This window comes from Colletotrichum orchidophilum (genome assembly GCF_001831195.1).
Source record: "Colletotrichum orchidophilum strain IMI 309357 chromosome Unknown Scaffold_12.1, whole genome shotgun sequence".
NCBI classification, from domain to species: domain Eukaryota; kingdom Fungi; phylum Ascomycota; class Sordariomycetes; order Glomerellales; family Glomerellaceae; genus Colletotrichum; species Colletotrichum orchidophilum.
The window spans coordinates 67617-92157 of NW_019172968.1; the positions used below are offsets into that span (position 1 = coordinate 67617).

The 24541-nt window shown below is 54.1% G+C and overlaps 7 protein-coding genes across 7 annotated transcripts; 6 read left to right on the forward strand and 1 right to left on the reverse strand.

The window, feature by feature from the left end:
* Positions 1-1155: 1155 nt before the first annotated feature.
* CORC01_02134 (membrane transporter) lies at positions 1156-1506 on the forward strand (the record flags this gene model as incomplete). The annotated part of the gene is made up of 1 exon (XM_022613785.1): positions 1156-1506. The coding sequence occupies one exon, from the start codon at positions 1156-1158 to the stop codon at positions 1504-1506; it is 351 nt and encodes a 116-aa protein (XP_022479579.1).
* Positions 1507-3130: 1624 nt separating this feature from the next.
* CORC01_02135 (SPX domain-containing protein) lies at positions 3131-6212 on the forward strand (the record flags this gene model as incomplete). Its single annotated transcript, XM_022613786.1, has 5 exons — positions 3131-3549; positions 3619-4786; positions 4838-5182; positions 5237-6014; positions 6067-6212. Coding segments are annotated over 5 exons (2856 nt in total), but the record flags the coding sequence as incomplete, so codon positions are not given.
* A 760-nt stretch (positions 6213-6972) lies between these two features.
* CORC01_02136 (vacuolar sorting protein 39 domain 1) lies at positions 6973-9707 on the forward strand (the record flags this gene model as incomplete). Its single annotated transcript, XM_022613787.1, has 3 exons — positions 6973-7054; positions 7116-9542; positions 9595-9707. The coding sequence occupies 3 exons, from the start codon at positions 6973-6975 to the stop codon at positions 9705-9707; spliced, it is 2622 nt and encodes an 873-aa protein (XP_022479581.1).
* Positions 9708-10532: 825 nt separating this feature from the next.
* CORC01_02137 (Gon7 family protein) lies at positions 10533-10856 on the reverse strand (the record flags this gene model as incomplete). The annotated part of the gene is made up of 1 exon (XM_022613788.1): positions 10533-10856. One exon carries the CDS (start codon positions 10854-10856, stop codon positions 10533-10535), a length of 324 nt encoding a protein of 107 aa, XP_022479582.1.
* Positions 10857-12016: 1160 nt separating this feature from the next.
* On the forward strand, positions 12017-14614 carry CORC01_02138 (uncharacterized protein; the record flags this gene model as incomplete). Its single annotated transcript, XM_022613789.1, has 1 exon — positions 12017-14614. The coding sequence occupies one exon, from the start codon at positions 12017-12019 to the stop codon at positions 14612-14614; it is 2598 nt and encodes an 865-aa protein (XP_022479583.1).
* A 3784-nt stretch (positions 14615-18398) lies between these two features.
* CORC01_02139 (PTAB protein) lies at positions 18399-20953 on the forward strand (the record flags this gene model as incomplete). The annotated part of the gene is made up of 6 exons (XM_022613790.1): positions 18399-18690; positions 18756-18958; positions 19011-19679; positions 19735-20034; positions 20085-20405; positions 20465-20953. The coding sequence occupies 6 exons, from the start codon at positions 18399-18401 to the stop codon at positions 20951-20953; spliced, it is 2274 nt and encodes a 757-aa protein (XP_022479584.1).
* A 1941-nt stretch (positions 20954-22894) lies between these two features.
* CORC01_02140 (metallophosphoesterase domain-containing protein) lies at positions 22895-24064 on the forward strand (the record flags this gene model as incomplete). Its single annotated transcript, XM_022613791.1, has 1 exon — positions 22895-24064. One exon carries the CDS (start codon positions 22895-22897, stop codon positions 24062-24064), a length of 1170 nt encoding a protein of 389 aa, XP_022479585.1.
* Positions 24065-24541: the final 477 nt, after the last annotated feature.

Genomic DNA, 24541 nt, shown 5'->3' on the forward strand with positions numbered 1-24541 from the left:
AGGATAGTATCGAGCTGTTTGGCGATGAGTACGCCTGAGCCAACCCGCGTCTTCATGTGGCGGAGATCGTGTTATCTTTATTGTCCATTTTCTAGAGCTCAACGTCAACTGCCGCGCCTTTCCTATCCCCCGCAGCAGGGTTGCTCTCATCATCTGGTAGAACTCTGCCTCTCCGAGGTGCCAGTTGATGTTCCGTCCACAAGAGAGGGGCCCAGGTCTAGTGAAAGTCTGTACGGCGTAGTAAGCCAACGTGTGAGTGCGCTATACAACCTGACGGTTGAGGCGGCGGAACATCGCTTACTTTGGCGGTTACGCGATGTCCAGGACATGGTTCCCAAGTTGGTGTTTGACATGTGAAGTACCAAACACAATGTTCACCGATTTATGCACTGCTACACTGCCACACTGAGACTTTTCAAGCTAGAATTTAAACTTCAATCGCAATACTGAGGCGCCAATCTGGTACGCTTCTCAACACCAGGGTCTCCCATGCAGCCGAGCAGTCCAGACTTCTTCTAGACTCTCATGTTCCGACACTTGGCATAGAGAAGACAGAGCAGCAGACAAGAAAAGAATATGATACCTACTTAGTTACTACTCAGTCTACCGGATATAAGATTTGGCCGAACCCAGTTTGCATACTTACTTTTCTGACTAAACCATCGCCGACTGTCAAAGGGAAAGATCAGCAAGCCCTCGCGATATCGAAGGCTCTACGTCACGTCCGAACGCCCAAATGCCAACAAACCAGCTCAATGCCGGACAAGGCCCGCACCCTACTAAGAAAAAAAAAACCCTCGAGAGTTCGGAGTGACGGCCTTCGAACGGCAAAACTCTAGAGGAAGTCACCTGTTTCCTCGAGGAAGAGAGTGATGAATATGCAGAAGTACTTGCCGGCCTTTGCCACGCGCCAGAAGCACCCCGAGTGGAAAGGTGTGAATTATCCAACCCAATCTTGTGGTCGTCGAGGAAGAAGTGGAGGACGAATGTCTTGGTGGTGATGTTTATAATATGCATTACGTACGTGCTACCACATGGTTGACAGGCAGCGGCGCATCAGAGCTTCGCGCCGCTACCGCGAGACCAACCAACGCTTACGACCACGGCTTTTCAGCCCCATAGATCCTTGCAGTCTGCACCCCCGCGTGGGACCAAATGATTGGCGACTCCAAGATCGAAGATAACTCTCCGCTGGCGTATTTGACAGTGACGGCCTATGTTGTTGGGTTCTCTGCCGGACCGTTGCTTCTTGCACTGCTGAGTGAGACCTTCAACAAGAAGCTTGTATATCAAGTTTGCAATGTGGTCCTGCTTTTGTGCAGGTTTGCCTGCATGGTTGCGCCCTCGGCCGAGTGGCTCATTTTCTTCCGCTTTCTGGCTGAGTGCGCCGGTGCAAGCCCGATCACCTATGGCACTGGGACGGCGATGGATGTCATGACCACGGAGAAGCGTGCCCGCGCCATGTCAGTAATGGCGTTTGGGAGTGTTTGCAATCCCACGGTTTGATCGGGCCGCGGGGCTGTGATCGCCCAGGTTTGGAGATGAAGAGGCTGCTTCGGCTTCTTCGCTGTCATGGTAAGCTACCTCTTTCCGATGCCGTCTTCGTGAACATCATTTAGTGAAGAAAAATGATGGTTTGAGAGGCTCCGACAAGGATTGGGGGCTGGGTTTCTAATCTCAAACGACTCGTCTTGGTCCCGGGTTGCATGCTGACGAGAGTGAGACAGGCCTTGATGAACACTATCCTGACCTACGAGTTTATGTGCGGGACGTGTCTCCCAGTTCTTTGGCGAAAGCACGCGGCGCTAGGCGGTGTTGATGATATTGAAATGAATTGAGGAGAAAACTATGGCCCCGAAACAACCTCTCAGCCCTGCTTTGCGAGGCCACAACACGCCCATTCATTCTCATATTTGAGCCAAGCATCATCCTGCCTGCTATCATGATAATATCATTCTTCTACTGTCCCCAGATGTGGCTGTATGTCGATGTGTCGATGACATAAAAGGCGGTCTACAATTTCACTTTTGCAGAAGCATGCTGAGCATTCGCGGGAATGGGTGTTACGTGTTCACTGGTCTTCTCTTTTTGGATTTCTCACCGACATCGTCGTGAAGAGGCTGGCGCGCAGCGGAGAGAGGCTGCCCTTGCAATGACTAAGACTTTATCTCCAGCAGTCTTAGTAGAGTCACATATTCAACCGGAGACCGATCATCAGGGAACGGAAACCGAGGCCTCTGCAAGAAATCCAAAGACTGAATTGAGTATCGTTGTAGATGACTTCGGCTATGAACATTACCGACCTGTCACCCCAGCAAGTCGTTGCGTCGAGCGCGTCGCTTGCACTTCTAAGGTACCCCTTTGGAGCGTTATTTCCCCGGAGTGCGGGTGCCTTTACCATCTCACTGGTGGTTTGGCTCCTGTACAATTGTGAGCGGTTCCGGGCGAAACTCCGGAACATCTTACAAGAAGGGGTGTTATATTCAACTTCTTGCATCCGTACATCTCAACAAACTGATGCCCTTACGTGCAGCATGAGATTGTTTGGATTTAATAGTCTGGAGAGACAGGCCTTCTTTTTTTTTTATTTTTTTTTTATTTAATTTCTTTAAAACATTTTCATGGGTCTCAAATATATAGAAAGATAGATAAGGAAGTAGACGTATTACATAAGAAGCACAAATGGCATATCACGAAAACAGGCCGTAGAGACCAGTGGTGGATGCAAGGTAGGCAGGCGATATCTTGGTGCAGGTTGGGCAATGGAACGGTTATGGCTCTATCTGCATAGAAGCATATGGCCAGGGTTCTTATTGGTGTCGTTTAAGGGACTGCGCAGCCCGAGTCACGTCAATGCCTTACATAAGCCATTGCGCAAACCTGGAGGATCTGTCTGCTCCATCCGAGCGGCGAAGAACCAATGGCATCGGCACTAATCGTTCATGACATGGCAGCCCGTGGAACTGGACTAAGTACGCTAATCCCAAATGAAACCAATTATATCGTCACGCGGCTCGCATATCAAGTTGGGCAATAGGTCGACCAACGCTTTCCCCACGTGTTGCAGCCACCAAGAATTCGTGGGATGGTATCGAGGTAGCTTGAACGCCTTTCCAAACCTTTGAAGCAGCTTCGCGATACTCGCCCGATAAGAACTCGCACGCGACCCTCTGTCACCATACCGTCCCCAGCAGATCTCCGCAATCCCTCCTCTACCCACCAAGCAGGCACTGCAAACCCACAAGTCCTAATTGACCTCGATAAACCCTCTACGGATACAGGCCTTCGGGAACGGGGAGGGAGCTCCACCACCACCACCACCACCAACTCCACCGTTGCTGAGGCCGAGAGCTACGAGCTTGCGGACTACAAAAACATCACCGCGCAGAAGACCACAAAGGACCTCGAAGCCCGACAGGAACAGAAAAAACTTTGGAAGAGAAGGTGGCTGGAAGAGCAGGACGATATGAAGTTCTCCCATAGCATCCAGTTCAATGCTGTTCCGGACTGGAGCAGTCATTACATTGCCTACAGCAACCTCAAGAAGCTGTGAGTGCCCGATGCTTCTCCTGGCTGCGTCGTGTCGTGAGGACCTAGGCAGCTAACCCGGCATTGTAGCATTTACCAGCTTGAGAAGACAGTCCATCAAACCTCCTCAGGTGACGCCGAATCAAGACCTCTCATCCGAAACGAAGAACCCGAAGATGTGTTTAGCCGCGCGCTCGGCGTAGAATTGGAAAAGATTTGTTCCTTCTACGTGTCCAAAGAAGGCGAGCTTCTCGACGAGGTTAACCAACTGTTGAGAGACGTCGGCAACCATTCCTCAGAGGACGATGAAAATGACGGCGAACCCAGGCGGTCGTTCGGTAGCGCCTCTCGGCCGGGACTATCGGTCAACGGCAGGAGGACTTCGGTTTCGATCGATGGCAACATGGAAGATAGCGACGACGACGAGGATGACGATGAAACCACAGGCTTGACGAAGAGTCGCTCCAGCCTTGGGGGTGGCAGACGCAAGACAGTGCCGAATCTTGGGCATTCGGTAACTGATATGACCGCTTCAACCGAGTTGACCCTGGGAAGGTCGCTGCGGCGATACAGCACGGCGAACGACGAGATGCCGGATCAAACTTACCTCTACTCCTCGGGTATTATGCTCAAGAAGCGCATAATCGGCCTCTACGTCTCGCTCTGCGAGCTCAAGTCGTACGTTCAGCTGAACCGAACGGGATTCAGAAAAGTCTTGAAGAAATTCGACAAGATTCTAGACAAGGAGCTGCGGGTCACGTACATGGCCGCCAACATCGACTCCGCATACCCATTCAAGTCGGAGAACATCAAGAGTATCGAGGAGAACATCTCCAAGATGGAGAAGGCGTACGCCGAGGTTGTCACTCAGGGCGACGAGGGACTTGCCAAGCGAGATCTGAGATCTCACCTCCGTGAACACGTTGTGTGGGAGCGCAACACTGTCTGGCGAGACATGATTGGCATGGAGCGTCGCGCAGAGGCTGCCAGCTTAGGGAGAACGCTGTTGGGCAGGGATGGAGCGACGGGATCCAGGCGACTGCAGGGCGATGATGAGCTTGCCCCAATAACCAAGGAGGTGGTTACTCCTGTGGGCCGTTTTGTTGTGCCAACGTGGGTTGCCAACACGCCTCTGCTCACTCTTCTGATTGCTGTCGTCGTTTTCCTCCTCCTCCTCTTCCTCCCCATCATGGAAAAACCCGAGCAACAAAATTGTTTGGCGTTGCTTGTGTTTGTCAGCATCCTTTGGGCTACGGAGGTAAGTTTTGTCTGTGTTGAGTATAACTGACCAATGCTGACATCAAGATAGGCCATTCCCTTGTTCGTCACGTCACTTATGATACCCTTCCTCTGCGTCGTTTTGACTGTCGTTCGCTCTGAAGAGAAACCCTACAGGAGACTTGATGCCAAGGCCACCACAGCCTACATCTTTTCGGCCATGTGGACACCCGTCATCATGCTCCTGCTGGGTGGATTCACCTTGGCCGCGGCTTTATCAAAGTGCAAGATTGACAAGCGGCTTGCGACATTTGTCCTTAGCAAGGCTGGGACCACCCCACGCACTGTACTCATTGCCAATATGCTTGTGGCGGCATTTGCTAGCATGTTGATCAGCAATGTTGCCGCGCCAGTTCTTTGCTTCTCTATCATTGAGGTTGGTTCTTCCTCGCCCCTTTCTGTTGGGAATCGCCACTAACTCATGTTGCAGCCGATGTTGCGAACTTTGCCATCAGAGTCAAACATGTCCAAGGCTGTCATCATGGGAATTGCGCTCGCCTCCAACATCGGCGGTATGCTTTCCCCCATTGCCTCGCCGCAGAATGTTGTGGCTATTGGCATCATGAAGCCCGCGCCTACCTGGATCCAGTGGTTCTTCATTGTCATTCCTGTCGGCATCGTCTCGCTGCTACTCATCTGGATCTTGCTGTTGATCACGTTTCAACCGAGCAAGGGAACCACGATTTCTCCGATTCGTCCTGTAAAGGAAAAGTTCACAGGCATCCAATGGTTCGTTTCCATCGTCACGCTCATAACCATCGGCCTGTGGTGCGGCAGCCATCAGATGGAGTCCATCTTTGGTGACATGGGTGTCATTGCTATCATCCCCATCGTCCTCTTCTTTGGCATTGGTATCTTGACCAAGGAAGACTTCAACAACTTCCCGTGGACTATCATTATTCTGGCTGCTGGGGGCCTGTCTCTGGGCAAGGCCGTCAAGTCATCTGGTCTTCTGCACACGGTTGCCGGCATTGTCACCAAGGAGGTCGAGGGTATGAGTCTCTATGTCGTCCTCGTCGTCTTCTCAGCTCTCATCCTCGTCATTGCCACTTTCATTAGCCATACAGTTGCAGCTTTGATCATTCTGCCGTTGGTGTTTGATGTTGGCTCCAGCATGGATGAACCCCACCCGAACCTGTTGGTCATGGGCGGCGTTCTGATGTGCAGTGCCGCTATGGGTTTGCCAACAAGTGGTTTCCCCAACATGAGTAAGTTTCTTCAGACTTTCCAGTATGGGCAGATTACTTACCACGCAATTAGCTGCTATCATGAAGGAAGACCCCACGGGCCAGAGATACCTCAGAGTGAAACATTTCATCAGCCGAGGTGTGCCCAGCAGTATTCTCACATTGGTTGTCGTCGTTTCATTGGGATATGGCTTGATGAGGGTCGCTGGACTAGACTAAGGTCTGTCGGTACATGACCGCTACATACTTGCATTTGGTGATTAGTTTTGTTTCGTGCGCTTCATAGAAAATGCGGGGCTGCTTTTGCTTCAATTTGTTGGAAAGGGGCGTAAATCCAAAGGGAAGCCTGCGGTCGGTACATAGACACCGGTTCATATATTACATTTGGCTTTTCCTGGTTTTTGGTTGGTAGTTTGATTATTTTCATGCTGTATGTAGACTGGAGTAAGCGATAGAATGGTAGTGCGAAGCGTTTACTCAGGCAAGGATCCGGACACGACTGCAAATTTCTGCATCTCTTAAGTTCAATTGTCATCTGAATCCAGTGTATGTGCAAAGGTGGGAGGCACGATGAAATGAAGTTGAAAGTAAGCTTCTAGTGATGCATGTGACGCGAATATGCAATGCAAACCCCGGCAAGTCCGTCAGCCAATCACTTTCCGTGAACAGCATAAGTTGAAGGAGGTGGAGACAGGTTCCTCCAGGTGGAAGGGTGGCGGTGGCGCTAGTCCGGATCAGGGAGAGAAATAGGTCATCGGCTCCCTTGTGGAGACTCGCCCTGACGTGCCGCCAGACAGCGCACTTTCGCCCAGCCATACCCGAACCGATAGCTGGAGCTCAACACTCTCTCACACGCGCGCCGTCATGATCACATCCTGACTCTCTATTGAGACAAACTCGGCGCTCTCTCTACGAAGCACTCTCCTGATGAGGGCATAGTGAATATACCACATATCCGCTTGGTGAGCTGGCCGTCGCCATGCTTTCGGCATTCACAGCTCGGCCAATCATAGAGCTGAAGCAACGGGATAAGTCCAAGATTGAGACAATCCTCGCGCATGGTGCGCTCCTCCTGAGTCGCCAAATCTCACCAAAGCAGCCTGATCTAACGAACTCTCATAGGCGATCGTGTTTTTGTAGGCCTTAATAGCGGAGCCCTTCGCATCTACCGCCTCAACGAGTTGCCGCCTCCGTCACCGACCGAGGCCAATGGCTCCTCTCAACCCATCACGGCGAGCCCGCAGGACGCAACCGAAACGACCCCGACTACGGAACAGCCGAAGAAACCTACGGACCTGCTGCGCGAGGTGGAAAAGTTCTCAAACAGAGCGATTGAGCAGCTCGCCGTCATCAAAGAAGCCAACACTCTCGTCTCGTTGTCAAACTACTACGTATCCCTCCACGATCTCGGAACCTACGAGCCCTTGGAGACTCTATCGCGAACGAAGAATGCTACCTGCTTTGCCGTCACATCAAACATTGTAAAAGATGCAGCGACCGGAATACCAGAGATTATAAGTCGCTTGGCAGTGGCTGTTCGCCGTCGGTTGCTGCTATGGAGCTGGCACGAAAGCGAGTTGAGCGCCGATATTGGGGAAGTCACGCTGCCGGAATCGATACGAACCGTTACATGGGCTAGTGCGACAAAGATTGTCTGTGGAATGAATGCGGGATACGTTCTGGTAGACGTAGTTACCCATGAGGTCGAGGATATCAACAGCCCAGGGTCCGCGGCATCGGGTGGGCAGGCTAGTCGTTTTGGAGCGGTAAGCAGCGCTGGAATGGGCTACATGGGCCTCGGAGGATACATGCCCAAACCGCTTGCTGCGAAGCTGGCCGAGGGCGAGCTACTGCTAGCCAAGGATGTCAACTCCATGTTCATTACGGACGAAGGGAAGCCAGTCGAAAAGCGACAAATCCCGTGGCAAGCGGCTCCCGAGCAGATCGGCTACTCGTATCCATACATCCTCGCATTGCAAGCTCCGGCAAAAGGCTCGCTTGAAGTCAGGAATCCAGAGACGTTGCATCTGTTGCAGACCGTTCCTCTCCCAGGCGCGGCGCAACTTCACTTTCCGCCACCCAATGTTAGTCTCGCTCACGCGGGTAAGGGATTCCACATTTCTAGCGACCGATGCGTTTGGAAAATGGGCGCTACCGACTATGATTCGCAAATCGACGAGCTGGTAGAGAAGGGCAAATACGACGAGGCTGTCAGCATCCTTGACATGCTAGAGGATGCCCTCCTCCGCAATAAGAAAGAAACTCTCCGAGAAGTCAAAATGCTGAAGGCTGAAATGCTTTTTAAGCAAAAGAAGTTTTACGACTCCATGGACCTCTTCAACGAGGACGATGTTCATGCCCCACCTCAGCGAGTTCTAAAGCTTTTCCCGCCCTCCATCGCCGGAGAAATGTCCGGTTGGGCCCACGGAGCGCAGCCGGGCGAGTCTGGCAGCGATGAGAAAGACGGCGAGGAGGAACCGCCGCAGAAGACAAACGGGGACAAGCCCAAGGAGGATGCAGCGGGAACACCCGCATCTCCTGCTAAAGGAGGCGTTGGGTTCGCCAAGCTATTCATGGGTCATCGAAAACCGGTGCAACCAGATGCTGCTTCGATCATATCCAAGAAAGACACGATAGATGTCGAGGAGACAGGAAGCATCAAAAGCAAACCTACTGAAAACCAGCCGCTTGAAGGTGAGGAGCTCTTGGCTGCCGTTACATCGCTGGCTGGATATCTCGTCGGAACGAGAACGCGGCTACAACGGGTGATTGACCCGAGCACCGGCAAGCTGAAGCGGACGGACACGAATGGCACCAACGAAGAGACAATGAAGAGCTTCATGTCGGGCTCGCACGACGATGAATCAGGTAGCCAACTTGAGGGAGAGATCCGGAGGACATCCCGAATTGTCGACACCGCTCTGTTCCGGACTTACATGATGACCAGGCCTGCTCTAGCCGGCCCCCTTTTCCGCCTCCCGAATTTTTGCGATCCAGACGTCGTCAATGAGGCACTGCTTTCACACAGCCGATACAACGAGTTGGTTGACTTCTTCAGCGGCAAGAAGCTTCACTCACAGGCTCTTGAGCTCCTCAAGCGCTTTGGGACCGCCGAGAAACCCGACGAGGCTGCACCGGGGCTGCATGGGCCTCAAAGGACAGTCATCTATCTTCAAACATTGCCGCCATCCGAAATTGATCTCATCCTGCAATACTCGGAATGGACTCTGAGAGCGGATCCAAAGCTGGCCATGGAAGTGTTTATTGCCGACTCCGAGAACGCCGAGACGTTACCGCGTGGCCGGGTTGCTCGCTTCCTTGGTGGTATCGACCCTGGATTAGAGGTACAATACCTGGAGCACATCATCTCCGAGCTTGACGAGTCAACTCCGGACTTTCACAACCGTCTGGTCGAGCTCTTCATTAAGCATTTGAAGGAAAAGAAACGGGACGATGAATGGGATGCGGAGATGGATCGTTTCGTGCAATTCCTAAAGACCAGCAGCCAGTACAGCCTTAGCAAGGCATTCAGCCTCATCCCACGCGATGGTAAGTTAATAATCCTGTTTAGCTTGAATCAACAAAAACTGACACGGCGAAGATGCTGCCTTCTACGAGGCTCAAGCCATAGTGTTGAGCAACATGGGCTCTCATAAGCAGGCGCTGGAAATCTACGTCTTCAAGATGAAGAATTACGCAAAAGCCGAAGAGTGAGTTTTGGATCTCCTGTTAGACACGATAACAGCTAATTCTTTTCAGGTATTGTAATGCCGTACACAAGTCTAGAGACTCTAGGCCATCGTCTCCAGACCAGTCACGACGCCCATCGTCAGCAGATGACCCTGAGGACTCAGTTCCGTCCATTTATCACACACTTCTTTCGCTGTACCTCACTCCACCGTCACCACATAAACCAGCACATGATCCGGCTCTTGAGCTATTGTCAAGGCACGGATCGCGTCTACCGGCAGCATCGACTCTCTCTCTGATTCCCGACGACCTCCCTGTTCGCGACCTTGAGTCATATTTTCGTGGCAGAATCCGATCTGCTAACAGCGTCGTGAACGAATCGCGCATCGTAGCTAGGCTGCGAGACACGGAGCTGGTGTCCACGCAAGCGCTACTGCTCCTTGGTGACGGCATACCTGGTGGACAGGGTGGGCGCAACAGAAGGGTGACAATCACGGAGGAGCGGTTGTGTGGCGCTTGCCACAAGAGATTGGGCCGAAGCGTGGTGTCGGTTCTTCCGGATAACAACGTGGTCCACTATGCGTGTTTCAACAAGGCAACTTCGCAGCGACCGCAAAGTTCTCGGGCAGGGAATTGGGCTCGAAGGTTTTCGTGATCGAGGGGAGGGGCGGGCGCTAGTCTAGGCGTGTTGGTGTCGCTGCTTGCTTGTTTTTTCTTGATACATATTGGTACTCGCATAGCCTGGGTTGAGAGCGGCAGCATGATACAGCAATACCCCGTATATAGGTGGCAAGAATGTAAGATGGCACCGTCCAAGAAACGAGGCGTTGCTTTTTCTTTGATTGTCGCTCAGTCGTCAGTGGGGGGTGCCTCCTCGCCGTAATTCTCCTCCTCGAGTGCTTCGTCGACGACAGACTTTGGTGCAGTGCCGTTCTTGGTGACCTCCTTGGCCTTGTCCTCTTCCATGCGCGCGGTGAGCTCCTTATTGATGTGTTCCTGAGCGGCGTTGATGGACTTGCGCATGGCGTTTAGGTAGGCGGCCTTGTCGCCGGGGCCGGAGGATGGCGGGGCAGGGAGGGGTTCGGAGAAGGTGAAGGGCTCGTTGGCGGGGGACTGATAGGTGGCTGAGAACTGCAAAGCCGAGGCGGCGGCGGCGCTGTTGGTGTATGTCATTGTTGGGATCGGTGTGTGTCACAGTTTCGCAGATTGGATGGGAAAGGAAGGGAATTTGTGTCGAGAGGTGTCGAGTTTCCAAAGCAGGCCGACAAAGTCCCTTCTGCTAGGGTGGTTGCGATGTGCGTTGATTTAAACGAGGCAGATTGACATGGAATAAAATAAAATAAAAACTTAGGACCAAATTTGGGCAGTGCGGCTCATTGGGGTTGGCCTGGAGGGAGACCAGCTAGCTGCCCCTCCCCTCGAGTCCCTCCATTCCAGCTGTCCCAATCCAATGTTCCGCTGAAGATGGAACCTGGAACAACTGCGGGGTTGATCCCACTAAGACAGCCCCTAGCCCATGGACACCGCCCAGGGTCGCAAGCCGCAGCGCGGGCGTCAGTGGTGGACAAGGGGATAGATCACCTACACTACCTTATGGCAGGACTATTAGGTGGGGGCGGCAGAAGAAAAAGGACTCAGTACCTAACCAGGCCAGGCTTGCCGCACGCCGCACGCCGCACGTTGCACGTTCAGGTGGGCAGGGCATGGATAAGACTTGGTGACATGGTAACATGGGGGGCTGGACTAGGTAAGGTTGGCCCGCGGGGGTTTTGGTAATACTGAGGTGTATCCGTACTACGTACTGCAATTGGGAATAGATTTGCCTGCCTTGTATCGCTCACCGTAAGCGAAGACGGCCGCCCGTTGCCCGCCTCCTCAGTAAGAAGAACCGATGATTATTCGTCCAGGGTTGGATGCGGCCGCTGACCAGTGGATACCTGATTATCCAAAGACAGACAGTAATCCAGGCGGAGGGCATTGATGCTGATCCTGTCCCTTGTCTACCTCACACTTCGGCTCTGTGAGGGTGAGGCGCAATCCACCCCTCGCGCTTTCTCATAACCACCCTATTTCCTCCCTCACCTCGTATTCCCCCGGCCTTCTTACATCATCACCCTTTCTTTCAATTTTCCTCGGGCACCACCACTTCGCACGCTTTCGAGGTGCTCTGCATCACCCGACCGGACGAACAACCTTTCAATATCACCCTTACCCTCGCCCACCCTTTACTTCTACAAATCAACCCAAACAGAACAAACCTTCGCGAATCCTTCGCCCGATCTTGAATCGTCCAAAAATCCAAGATGTAACAAAACCCTAACACATCCTCGACAATGCAACCAGCACGACCCCCGCCGCCCCGAGCGCCGGGCAGCTTCAGCCCTCTGCCCGGTTCGACAGCTTCCAGCGCACCGCACCCGCAACGTCCACGACCGCCTGCCCGCGCCGAGTCGTCATCGAGCGAAGAGAACGTCGCCATTCACTTCGTCAAGCCCCGAACACACGCTCCGAGCGCGCCCACCGCCCCTTCCAGCAGCACCCCAATTTATGCCCAGTTTACGGCCCAGGCCAACTCGAGCACCGCGAGTCTGCAGAACTTCTCGCGCCCGACTGCGCACCGGCCAGGAACCACACCCGGAGGTCCAGTAGGCCCTGCCTCGGGAGGAGGAAACGATCTGAGCGGGAGTGTGAGCGCTGCCGCTGCTGCCCGCACCGCGAGCCCTCTTACCAAAGGACACTCGAGGAAGCACAGCCAGACGCCCGGCCTCTTCGACTCAACGCTGCCCTCGACGAGCCTATCGAACCTGTCTCAAGTGGGTATGTCACACCCATCTGCCAACTCATCTTCAACACATCAGCAACAGCACCCGAGCCCTGCCCTCTCCGCGAGCCACATCGCGGCGCAGGCAGCCTTTCAACACCAGAATAGCCAGCAACATCAGCAGCTACAGCACGCTCGACAGCGATCGCAGACCGTCCCGAACCCGGCCAACGGAGACGCCGAGAGCGCGAGGAGGGGGAGCAGCGGGAAGGGTCCACTAAGCCCGCCTATGCTAAGCCTGACCGAGGCAAGCGGTCCACGAGAGAGCGGCTTTGGGACCCAGGGATACCATAACGGCCTGCTTGGAAGCCATTCCGCCGCGGCGACCACAGCCGCCAACGCAGCCGCCAACGCAGCGTTCCCGCGATCGGGGCAGACATCGCCTGGCTTGCCGCAGTCGCAACAGCAGCAGCAGCAGCAGCACAGTCCTGTCAATCACCCGCCGCAATTGATTCCGGATCCGAAGCCGGTAAAGCCAGAAAAATCAAAGGTCAAGCTCTTCTCCCGCCCGGTCAAGATCGGAACCAAGGGCGACCCTAAAGACAAGCCACTCCCTAGCCCGAGCAAGATCGGCAGCGCGCTCGCATCATTACAGCGCGGGAATTTCAGCACGAGTAGTCTCATCGATACCAGCGGTCAGTCAATATACAACCTCAACAACGCGTCGTCCGCAACCGTCAGAGCAGTACCCGAGACGCCCACCATGGAGAAGGAGGGAAAGGAAAAGGAAAAGAAGCATCATTTTCTGTCGCGGCAGAAGCACAAGCTCAAGGATGACTACCACCTTCCGCTGTCTTCCGCATCGAGCAATTCGAAACCGACCGACCCCAGCGCCCCCTCGAGTTTGTATAGTTTCAACCTGCCCCCTAGTCCGGCTCCGACTGCAACGTCGTTTGGCAAGGGACGGAGGGACAAAAAGACTGAAAAAGAGAGCAGCAACCTCGGTGTCGAGTCGAGTTCTCTTCCATCGGAATGGCCAGGTCCAAGCAGCCTGCCGACTTTGACGCATCAGTCGTCGTATCTCTCTGAGCCTGTCGACGCAGGCAAATACGGCCTAAACAGCATGGCGCTCGACGATGCCTGGCCGTACCTGAAAGCCAAGATGCTCGTCATTTTCGAAGGCGAAGATCTGCGACAGCCGGTGGAGGATTTCAACAGGCTGGTGACATTGCACATACAGTACTGCATCCAACGCATGTCACCCAACATCATTCTCGAGGATTTGCGCGAACTCTTATCGACTGGTTTTGCTTCTCTGGACCACACCCTCCGGCGTACGCAGGAGGATAAAGTCATTCCGGCTCTCGTTGAAATGTGGCTCATTACCTACACTTCGATTTTGCCCTACATGCAGGCCGTCTTCCTGCCCTTGGACCTGGAGTTCTCTGGCTGCGGCGTGCTCATGAACCCGGACCAAGCCCGTCAATTCTGGGGCGGCGTCAAGTCACAGTCTTCCGACACCGGCCCGTACGTCAGTCCCGCATCTGCCGTTCTAGACGTACGCCGCATCGTACTAACGGCCTACCGCGACATCGTCATCATCCCCCGCTACGACTCCCTCAAAGCCATCTTCTCCCGGCTATCCCTCGAATTTCTCCCGTCCTCGTTCGCCTCCCTAGCCCTCGCATCTCCGCTACCGGACCCAGCGCTCTCATCAAGCCCAGCGGATGCAATCAGCATGATGCGGCCCGGCACAGCCATGAGTCTCGATCCATCCGTGGCCAGCTACAACTCCAATGCGACGACGCTCCTGGGCGACGGTAGCGCGGGAGGCGGCGGACGCAGCCGCGCCATCAGCAACGTCAGCTATGCCAGCGGCGGGAGCGACGGCCAGATGCGACCCTTTACGCGCGAGCAGAACGTTGAGGACTCTAAGCAGGTCACCGAGATGGTGGGTCGTATGTTGCAGTGCATGAGCATACTCGCTAGTATCGGGGGCGCGTCGGGCGACGGCAATGACGAGGGGAACAGGAGGATGGAGGAGCTGTGCCGGCTGCTCAAGCTGAATTGGCTTGGTAGGGGCAGGACGGGTAGGAACAGGAGAGGTATCGTCGGCGGAAGACGGAGAGAGATACCTGAGTCTATAAGGGAAGGGTTGCGCGTCGTCTAAGGGGCGGCCTAGGGGAGGGTAGTTGGGCTTTGGTTTTCACCTACTGGAAAGGGGAGGCGTTTTTATCGGGCAAGTTTGGGTTTCAAGACGTCCCTTGACGACGTGAATAACGCGGTGAATGGCTACGGCCTCCGTAATGGCGTTTTCCCCCCATAGAGCTGCATTTGGAATTTCACTGGCGTGGCAGGGACGCGGCTGGACGCCCCTTCCTGTTGTCGTCTTTACCTAGGTAGTTGTGTTTTGACTGGGGGAAGGGGTGGAAAAGTTACAATGGAGAGAGACGGTATGATGTCGATTCTGTGGTCCATGTCCATGGGTAAGGATACCTTACCTACCTTCCCACATAACAAGTGTTGGGCTTTGTAGAATCGAGAACCTGAGATTATTCGACATGGACAGGTACCATTTCATTTGCTTGACGTTCTTGCAATTGAAGATGTTTTTCGCCCCCAGCCTAGATCCCGGGAATGAGAGGAGTGAAAGTCTAGAGATCTAGGCCCTCCCAGAAGCTCCACGAGCGTTGGATCAGTAGTTGCAGATCACTGTTGGAAAACAATGTTCTTATGAGCTAGGTGGTAATGGTCTTTCGATTTTACTGGCTTCATGTGGAGACCAACCTCAATTGGATCGTCAAGAGTCGTAAATTCAAAGCAGGACATGTCACGTAGCATCTAAGCGGATGAAAAATTGACGTTTCGAAGATAGCGAATCTTGATTTTATTTGATGTTCTATATCATGTCCACCAGAACACGCAGTCTCACTGACAGGCCTCCAGAGCATCACTGCTCGTCACTGCTCAAACTCCAAGTTTGCACTGATTGCCCTGTTCTCAAAACCCTGTTAGCTCAGGTTCAACCGGAGAATCCTTAACAAAGTAGTGTTTGGGGAACAAATGCAGACATCCAAGGAAGAATTATTGCCCTCATACATCGCTTAAGACACGCTTTGCAGCGTGCCCGCCTCTAGGCTCAGGCCGCGACTCGAGTGGAAACTGCGAATTCGGTGGAAATTTCATCATGATGTTGGGGGGTTTTGTTTGTGAGAGTGAAGTAACATGTTGTGGGACTAACCTTTGGCTTTGGCGATGGAAGCGCAGGATGCTGCGTAAGTTAGTAATGAGGCGAAGGGTATAGCAGGTGAGCGATTCCTGATCAGAATCTGGGTTCACAATGTCAGCGCGGTTGCTCTTCAAGCCAGAGTCCATGCTGATGAGAAAGTGAAGATGATGTGTCAGACAGAATATACTGGCAAGTAACAGGTTCCTTTCGAGGGGAACCCGAACAGACTAGGTTTCTTCATGGTCGATTCGGTTGGGAAAAGAAGACAATGTTTCTTGAATGTCATCATTCGGAGAGTTGGGGAGCCAAAAGCAGTGAAGAAGAAAAGTTAGTGCTTACCTAATGATGGAGAGACGAAAGCTCGCTGAGAAAGGGTGAGTATCAGTATGGACGAAGCTCGTCGCAACTACACACAAGAACGCGCAATCTTCCCGCAAGCTTGACATAAAGCTTGTGCGAATGACGTAAGTTCGAACAGCGCGAGTGCCGGGGAGATGTTGCGGTCCTGTTGTCGGAGCGAGAGGAGGCGTGGAAAGAAGTTTGGTGCCCGGAATTGAGGGAGGTTGTGGTTAGACGTGCAGGAGAAGAGATTTTATAGATGAGGCTCACGAAGAAAATAGTGGGGACACAGTTCCGAAGATTTTTTTTTTTGGCACCTTTGCACGGCCCACCTCTCTGCACGTGACTCAAGCTTGGATCTCTGGTCGGGTCCGAGAAAAATTGGGGGAGGAGCTCGAGACACTTGACACCACGTGACCTTAAGCTCGGAGATATTCGCCGTAGTGCCCGATCCCCGCCAAAGAAGGATTAGATTGAGCTCATTGGACCCCTTCCCAAGGTTTATGTCACCAGACGAAGGAGACAAGCCGTGGGCGACTCGTCCTCGAGGATGGGTCAACTAAGAAGCGTCCGGGTGGTTCGGGGAACACGTGGTGGCCATTGACGGACGCAAAACCAAGGCGGAGGATGGGCAGGTCTGCGCGATTCTGGCGCTGCCATTTTCGCACATTAAATACGCCGCCTGCCGTGGAGGCCATCGCTGCGGACATTCGCGGGATCTGGCGAGGAGGATAGAAAACTGTCAGGTGTGAGGATCGCAGCAAGAGAGCGTCTCCGGCCCGGACTCTCCTACTGCAGCTTTTGCTGTGCTGGTCAATCCTGCCACACTGCTGGACCCCTGGGTGGATATTGCTGAAGAAGCTTGCCTTGTTGCATAAAATGCTGATCGCAGCCCTCCACAACCTCTGCATAAGCGCATATCCCGCATTTTTTTGGGGCTTCCCGCCATCCCAATCCGGCATATCCATGCCTTTAACTATCTCATTATTACCTAGCGTATCCTACAAAACGAATAGGCCCACTGTCTTGATGGAAGCAGAGGGCTCCAGCCTGACATTCTGGCATGGTCGCCCGCCCACCTCACACGCTTTCTCTGTCCCTGCTCAGTCTCCCGTTCCCCAGGGCCCTCCCGTCTACCTCTCTCTCGCCCGACTTCGACCTTATCCCGCCGCCTTGTGCCTTGCGCGTGCGTGCCTTGCCTCGCCTTACCTTGCCTCTCGCTGTTGCCTCTTGATCTTGATCGGACTCAAGGTTTGGATTTCACCGCAACTTGACGCCTTCCGTCACTTTCTACAACCTCTCTACAACACCACTTCGAGCGCCTCCCACCCACTCCTCCTCCAACACCCCCTGGCCGGACGCTTTTTTATATTCGTGCCGGTCTATCGGGGCTCCGGAACTCATCTCGTTTCGTCTTATTGCTTAATTGCAAAGTGGTGTTCCCCCCCAAAGCAAGCAAGTTTACGTACTTGGGTTTCTACTGCCCGCTTGCAAAAGAGCCAGAGCTCAGCTGGTCCAGACTCCCAGTTCCCTTTGGCTGCGTCTTTGCGTCCTTCTTCAGCCAGCTAGCCAGCCAGCCAGCCAGCACCGCACAACCCACCCAATCCAGCAAACCCCCAATCTCTCCCTCTCTCCTTCCCGCTTTCCTGGCAAGGCAAGGCGGCGCGGAAAGGCTTGTTCGCTGCGCTCGACGTGTGCAATAAAAATTGGGCATCTCGAACAACCCGCTCTGCGAATGTCATCGACGCTGGTCGATTGAAGCATAGGTCGTCCACCCTCACGAGATTCCCACTCTGTTCCGCTCGCTTTCGCTGTCGCGCGACCGTCGACACGTCGTTGCATCGTCTCCATCCTTTCGAGATTGACAACCAACGCATTTTCCCTTCTCCGTCGCCACGTCTTTGCCGACGCCAACTTTCCCTCGCTCGTCAGTCGGGCTCTCCTTTGGTCGCAGGGCACTCACCCGCCATTTTACTCCCCCCGAAATCTCCAGTTCTTTTGTTTGTGGTCGCATCCCGACTTCCCTATCCAACATCGTCCGCCCCCATTATCGTCACGCCGATCATCGATGCCTTCTCGGTCCCTCTTCACCTGTTGACCCGGCCGTTCGCATCAAACGACTCCTTTCGCAATCGATAACGCTAGTCGAACCCGCCGCACCACGCGATTGACACCACTTCCCGCGTCTTGCAAAGCACGACTCCATCGCTCCCGCGTCGCGCCCATCTCCCCAACTCCAGCCCCCCCAAACCTCCGTACCTCTACAGCCCTGATTGCCGATTGTCGTCGAGATAGACCACGTTTGTTGGGCGCAGGCGCATGAGATAGTGCGGAGGGCAGAGACGTCGATATCCACGCTGTGGATCATCGACACGCCGAAGACATGATGACGAGTATGGGACCGTCGTTTGCAGGCCATCCTGCCGGCATGCAACAGCATCCAGGCGTACCTGGGCACCCCATGGCCCAGGGTATGCCTCACAACCCAGGGCAGCAAGGCCCGGGCGGAGGAATGCCTCACCAGATGCACATGGCAGTATCAGGGCCTGGTGGTCAGGTTAATCCAAATCAGTTGATGGGCGGCATGCCGCCGGGTGCTGGAGGTCCGAATGCTCACGCTCTGCAGCATCTCAATCCTGCCCAAAACCAAATGTTCCAGCAAAATCAGTTTGGTAACTGTACGTCAAACCTCGTCGCCTTCGCGTTCTCGCCTCCTTGCTTCCATACTGACCAAGTCGCGTAGTCCAGAACCCAGCAGCGATGGCGCACGCCACCCAGATGGCGCAGCAGCGATTGTTCCAACAGCAGCAACAAGCGCGACAGGCGCTCATGGCCCAGCAGGCCTTCAACGCGAATATGGCGGGCGTCAATGGCATGCCGATGGGGATGCCAATGAACCCTATGAACGCAGCTCAGATCGCGGCTATGAGGCAGGGCATGCGGCCGGTAACTATGACATGTCCATTTTGGTACTCATAACGCTCACGACGGGATCTAGCAGCAACATAACCCCCAAGCACAAGCGATGCTCGCTCAACAGATCGCCCTCCAACAACAAGCTGTCGCTCAACAGAACCAGCAGATGCAACAGGGCCAACAACAACCCGGCCAGCCGGTGCAGATGAACCCTCAGCACATGCAGAGCCTCCAGCAGGCCCAGATGGCAATGCAGCAGCAGCAACAGGCCCAGCAGCAACAGGCCCAGCAGCAGGCTCAGCAGCAGCAACAGCAGCAGGCCCAACAGCAGGCCCAGCAACAAGCGCAGCAGCAGCAGCAGCAACAGCAGCAGCAACAACAGGGTCAGCAACCTCAAGGCGGACCGCAACAGCCTCAACCACAGCCCCAGCAGACACCGCATCAGACACCGCAGCAGCAGCCCGCGCAGCCCGTCAACCCTCAATCTGCAGGGCAGCCCACGCCATCTCAGACCCCGGGTCCGGCCCCGAACCAGCAACCGCAGCCTCCTCAGCCTCAAGCCCAGCCGCAGGGTCCTCCTCAGATGGCTCCCCAACCTGGACCGCAACAGATGAACCCCGCGCAGCAGGCTGCAGCCCAGGCTGCTGTGGCTAACAGCATGGCTCTCGCTCAGCAACACAGAAGGGAAGGGATGAAGGGGCAGTGCCTGCTCAAATTGATGCAGTTCAGTGAACATTTGAGCGGTTTTCCCGTAGGTTGAAATTTGAAGATTTTATGTGGAAAAAGCCCGCTGACAGAATTAACAGGGCCCCAAGGGCAAAGACGACTTGTCTTACTGGAACAGCTTCGTCAATCAATTCTTTTCACAGAAGGGCGTGTTCCGACACTCGGTACACATCACCGACGTCGAAGATCAGGCAGACAAGCAATACGAGATAACCTTTCCTGCGCTTCCTCGATACTTCCATACGCACTTTGACAGCGGTGTCAAGAATATGCAGTTGATAATGGAAAAGGGGACTACGGATCGACCGCTCCCTGGCGACGGCCACTGGATCGAGAACACCAAATCCAGCTTGGTGTACTGGTATGACAGCGGTTCACATGTAAGTTGACCTCTCCGTTGTCGTGGAGGCAGCATCTAACAGTGTCACAGCTTGTCGCCACCGGCACCGTCAGAGCTCACTTCGATGCGGAGCAGAAAATTGAGCTTTTTGAGTTCTTGACAACCAACCATGAAGAATACATTTCTCGGAAGGCCGCGATCGAAGCTGCGAAGCCTGTGCACAATTGGGTGAAGGAGTGGCACAAGGTTAATTCCCCTGATACCAAGACTTCCCCAGAAATGAGCAAGAAGGGCAAGGCTCGTCCCATGAAGTCTCCGCAAAATCCTCCGCCAGAAGCACTGGTGGATCTTCCGGAGTCGGCGGTCAAGAGGGGTATGGGGGTTACCGAAGCTGTGTTCCAGTTCCTCGAGGTATGTGACAGCTCGCCAGCGCGTGCATGTGGATCTCCGGCACTAAAGATGACATGCAGATTGCTGAAGTGATCGGCCAAATGAACCCCCTTTTCGCGTTCTACCACAACCATCCTAACCTCGGCCCGTATGCTGCTCTAGAGCAGTACGTCGGCCAGATTAACGCCCAGCCGCAAGTCATGAACGGTCAGCCCATGCCCCAAGCCCCCAGGACACCCAGCTTCGGTCAGTTCCCGATGGGTGCCAGCCCAGCTCAGCCGCATATGCAGCTTCCCGGCTCGCCTCATGTCACTGGCAGCCCTGCGCAGGGCCACATGCAGGCACCTGGCATGCAGATGCAACAGAGCCAGCAAGGCACCAGCTCCAGCGGACCTAGTGCAAATACCTCTCCGGCTTCCAACAAGCGAAGACGCCCATCCGGCGTGAAGATGGAGGAAGACGGCTCCCAGGCACCTACTCCAGGCGGTCCTCAGGTCAACGGAGTCCAGAACAAGGGCAAGCCGCCTACGCCGCGGATGGCAAAGAGAATGAAGGGCAATCCGGCGTAAGCCAGGGGTGTCTTTTGACATCCAGGTTATGCTCTAATATGAGTCCGGCTACGCGGGCTCATTAATGCCTTTTTTTTTTCATCATTATGCAGCATGGCGGCGTCTTAGTGCTTGGCTTTCTGGCTCTGGGATCTCAGGGCTGTTCATACGCTGGTGTTCGGCAAGCATTTCAGACGTTTGGTGCTGGCTGGAAGCTATATCCGCCACATAACCTCTGTCGGTTTCGTTTGGCATCTGGGCATCCTCTCTCTCGACCACATCCACCTGAAGGGCAGGCAAGTTCCTGCACAAACTTGGGACGGGCCGTCACCCATTGTCTGCTGCGCAAGTGGTGATGTCCCCGGTCACGGGAGGCGCCTGTCCCCATCCCAATGGAGCAAGGGCAGCAAGCTGTCGCCCGACAAACGAGATACGCAGAGGCTAATCGAGACAACAAAGCTTGTCCATATTCCTCCCCCCACCTGTACGATATCACGCTCGGTTACTGTCTAGCTCGGGCTTTACTGTTTCATGTTGTTCTCCCTCGAGCCGCTAAGTATTATCTTTTGCCCGTCGGGGTCTCTCAATCACGTCTCCAAGCTTTTTCTTTTTTGTTGGCGAGGAGTGAGTTGGGGAAAGATGGGTTTCCAAAAAAAAAGAAGTTTTGTGGAATTTTCCTGGCGGAAAGTTTTCTATTTTAACGGCGGCGGAGGGTGGTGTTTTGTCGGCGTAGTCGTTGCTGTTGCTTTGTTTTCCCATCTTACAAATACCTAGTCTCTCATCGGAAAGGAAATATGCATACCCAGATTCTTGACAGGAAATTGACTTGACTTGATGTGATGCTGGTCGATATGAGTAAGTACCTGATGTCTACCAAAACATGGCCTATCAAGGTGTTTGGTGACTGTGGATGATTACCAACCCGGTGGTTCCAGTTGGTTCTCTGAGTCTCCAAGGCCCAGCCAGAGTGCCGCTTGACTCTTTGCCTTGATCGAAGACAAGGTAGCTCTGGCCTCCAAGGGTTAGGCACGATGATCTGTTGAAGACTTGACAAAGGTATGCAGTCGACATCAGGCCGCGGGTTTCAGCCGGCTAGGAAGTGAGCACCTGGGATATCCGTCGGGATTTTCATATTCACACCTCTGAAACGGACAAGTGTATTCGGTTTATATTGTATAGGCTGCCTGCAGCGCTCTACCACATAACCCATCGTCAGTCTTTGGTCGAAGCATACTAGAGCATGCCCTGGTATATAGATCCAGTGTCTCTAAGAACTTTTTTTTTCCTAGACCCAAATCTTAGAGAGCATTCTAATCAGTCATTCCGTACAAAACAACAACTTGAAATCAACCTCCCAAGACAGAGTGATTTGTAGGCTGGGAAACGTGATGTAAAGTGAGGTATTATCAAGGCACCAACTCCAAGTATTAATGAAATAAATGGTGGTGTGTTTAGCAAGAATATAGGAAGTAGGTAGTCCGTTTGTACGAAAGCGCATCACATACCACGGTGCGATACAAACATGCGCCGGCCCTGTCAAAAGTTGGCCCACGATGGGACAGATCTGATGATTTGTCACAATCATGTCATTGAGGGGAATCACGCGGGTTTCCGAGTGGGCGAAGAACTCTCACCTCCCTCCCGTCGCATACAGACACACCTCATCAGAGATAACTCAAGCTTCTCACTCATCTTGCGCTGCCCTCTGCCATATGTTTGGTTCTTCCTTACCGCCAGAGTATACAAGTCAGCTTTGCCCGCAATTTTGGTTGCTTCATTCGCCGGACAGACAAACACCGCTTCACCGGCTCACCTCATCAGAGCTGTGGCGGCGTTGAGAAAGACCTAGCGACTTACTTCAAACCAGGTAACATCATTCGGATAGTACGTTTGGGAGTTTACAGTCGTGCAAAGCTCTGAAAGACACAACCTCTTCAACACGCAAAAATACCGAGGCACAGAATGCCACTCTATCGCGCGTCTTCCGGCTTGGACGACATCCTCAACCGTCCAGAAGACGCAATAGTAGATCAGCTGCTCTCCAACCCTCTTTCGACAATTGCGAGATATCTCAATGACTTCTTCCCCGTTTCGCACCCCGTGGTGTATGTTGACGATGACGACGACGCGGTGACCGTGGTCTGCATCTCGGACACGCACAACACCCAGCCGCGCCTGCCGCCAGGGGACATCCTCGTTCACGCGGGCGACCTGACGGCATCAGGGACTGAAAAGGAGCTACAAGAGACTCTGGACTGGCTGAAGAAGCAGCCCCACCGGTACAAGGTCGTCGTCGCAGGAAACCACGATTTATGCCTAGATGAAAAGTACAGACGTACGCACGGCACAGGCAACGGGTTCAGAATCGACGGGCTGTCGAAAGGCGACGAGGACTTGCCAACAACACACAGAGATGATGACGACGGCGGCAGCGACGGGCCTCCTCCTCTTCTGGACTGGGGCGACATCATTTATCTAAACCGTACCTCAACGACCCTCACGCTGCCCCACCGCCGCCGCAACGACGAGAGCAAGACGTACAGCGACCGCGAGGTCCGCGTCTACGGCAGCCCCTACACCCCGCGCCACGGCACCTGGGCCTTTCAGTACCCGCGCTCCGCCTCCGCCCCGCGCCCAAACGACGTCGACGACGACGACGACGACCCTTGGCGCGGCGCCGTGCCTGCCGGTACGGACATTTTGGTGACCCACGCGCCGCCAAAGGGCCACATGGACGATCCGCGCGGGAACTGGGGGTGCGAGATGCTCCTCCGCGAAGTCTGGCGGGCGAGGCCGCGGCTGCACGTCTTTGGGCACGTGCACTGCGGGCACGGCAGGGAGGCGGTCGCGTTTGATGGGTTGCAGGCGGCGTATGAAAATGTCGTCTTGCTGGAAGCTTTGGCGATGGCTGGCGGGGGCGGCAGCGATGGTGGTTTTCGTGGTGTGGGTGGTGCGGTGACGGCTGGGGCGAGGGCGATACTTGCTCTGGGTTGGTGTTTCTGGGCGTGGGTATGGCTGCTGTGGTGGCGAGGGGGCCGGAGGGGAGCGGGGAGGACGGTGTTTGTGAATGCCGCTGCTGTTGGAGGGATTCGGGACCGATTGGTGAGGGAGGCTATCGTCGTAAGGATATAATTAGGTCGTCTAGAATCAAACAGGCGGGGTTTGGCGTTTGGGAATTTATTTCCAGTTCAGTATACATGTTCTCCACGCAGCTTTTGCTAACCCCCAGAGGTACCGACCGTGCTAGGCTCACTTAAACGATCTCATTGCATTTGGCATTCGAGGCGATTATACAAAGGCACACACGTATGTCTTCTACGAAAGGACAGGAATCGAAGCGAATCAGACATTTTCCAGCAAGCGATGCAAGGCTTGGTTAGTTAGTTTCTCTCAGAGAGGGAACGCATCACCTCCATCACGACCGAAGTAAATCTAAGTACTATTTATTCAAGAGCAACCAAACCCAAGTTATCAAGGTATGTCAACACTTGAGTTGAGAGAGTGAGCAAAATGAAGACCAGTCACTATAATTGCAAAATATGAGAGGTCCATCCAGGATTCGAACCTGGGCCTACGGAAAGTTCTGAGAATCAGAATCCGACGTCCTAA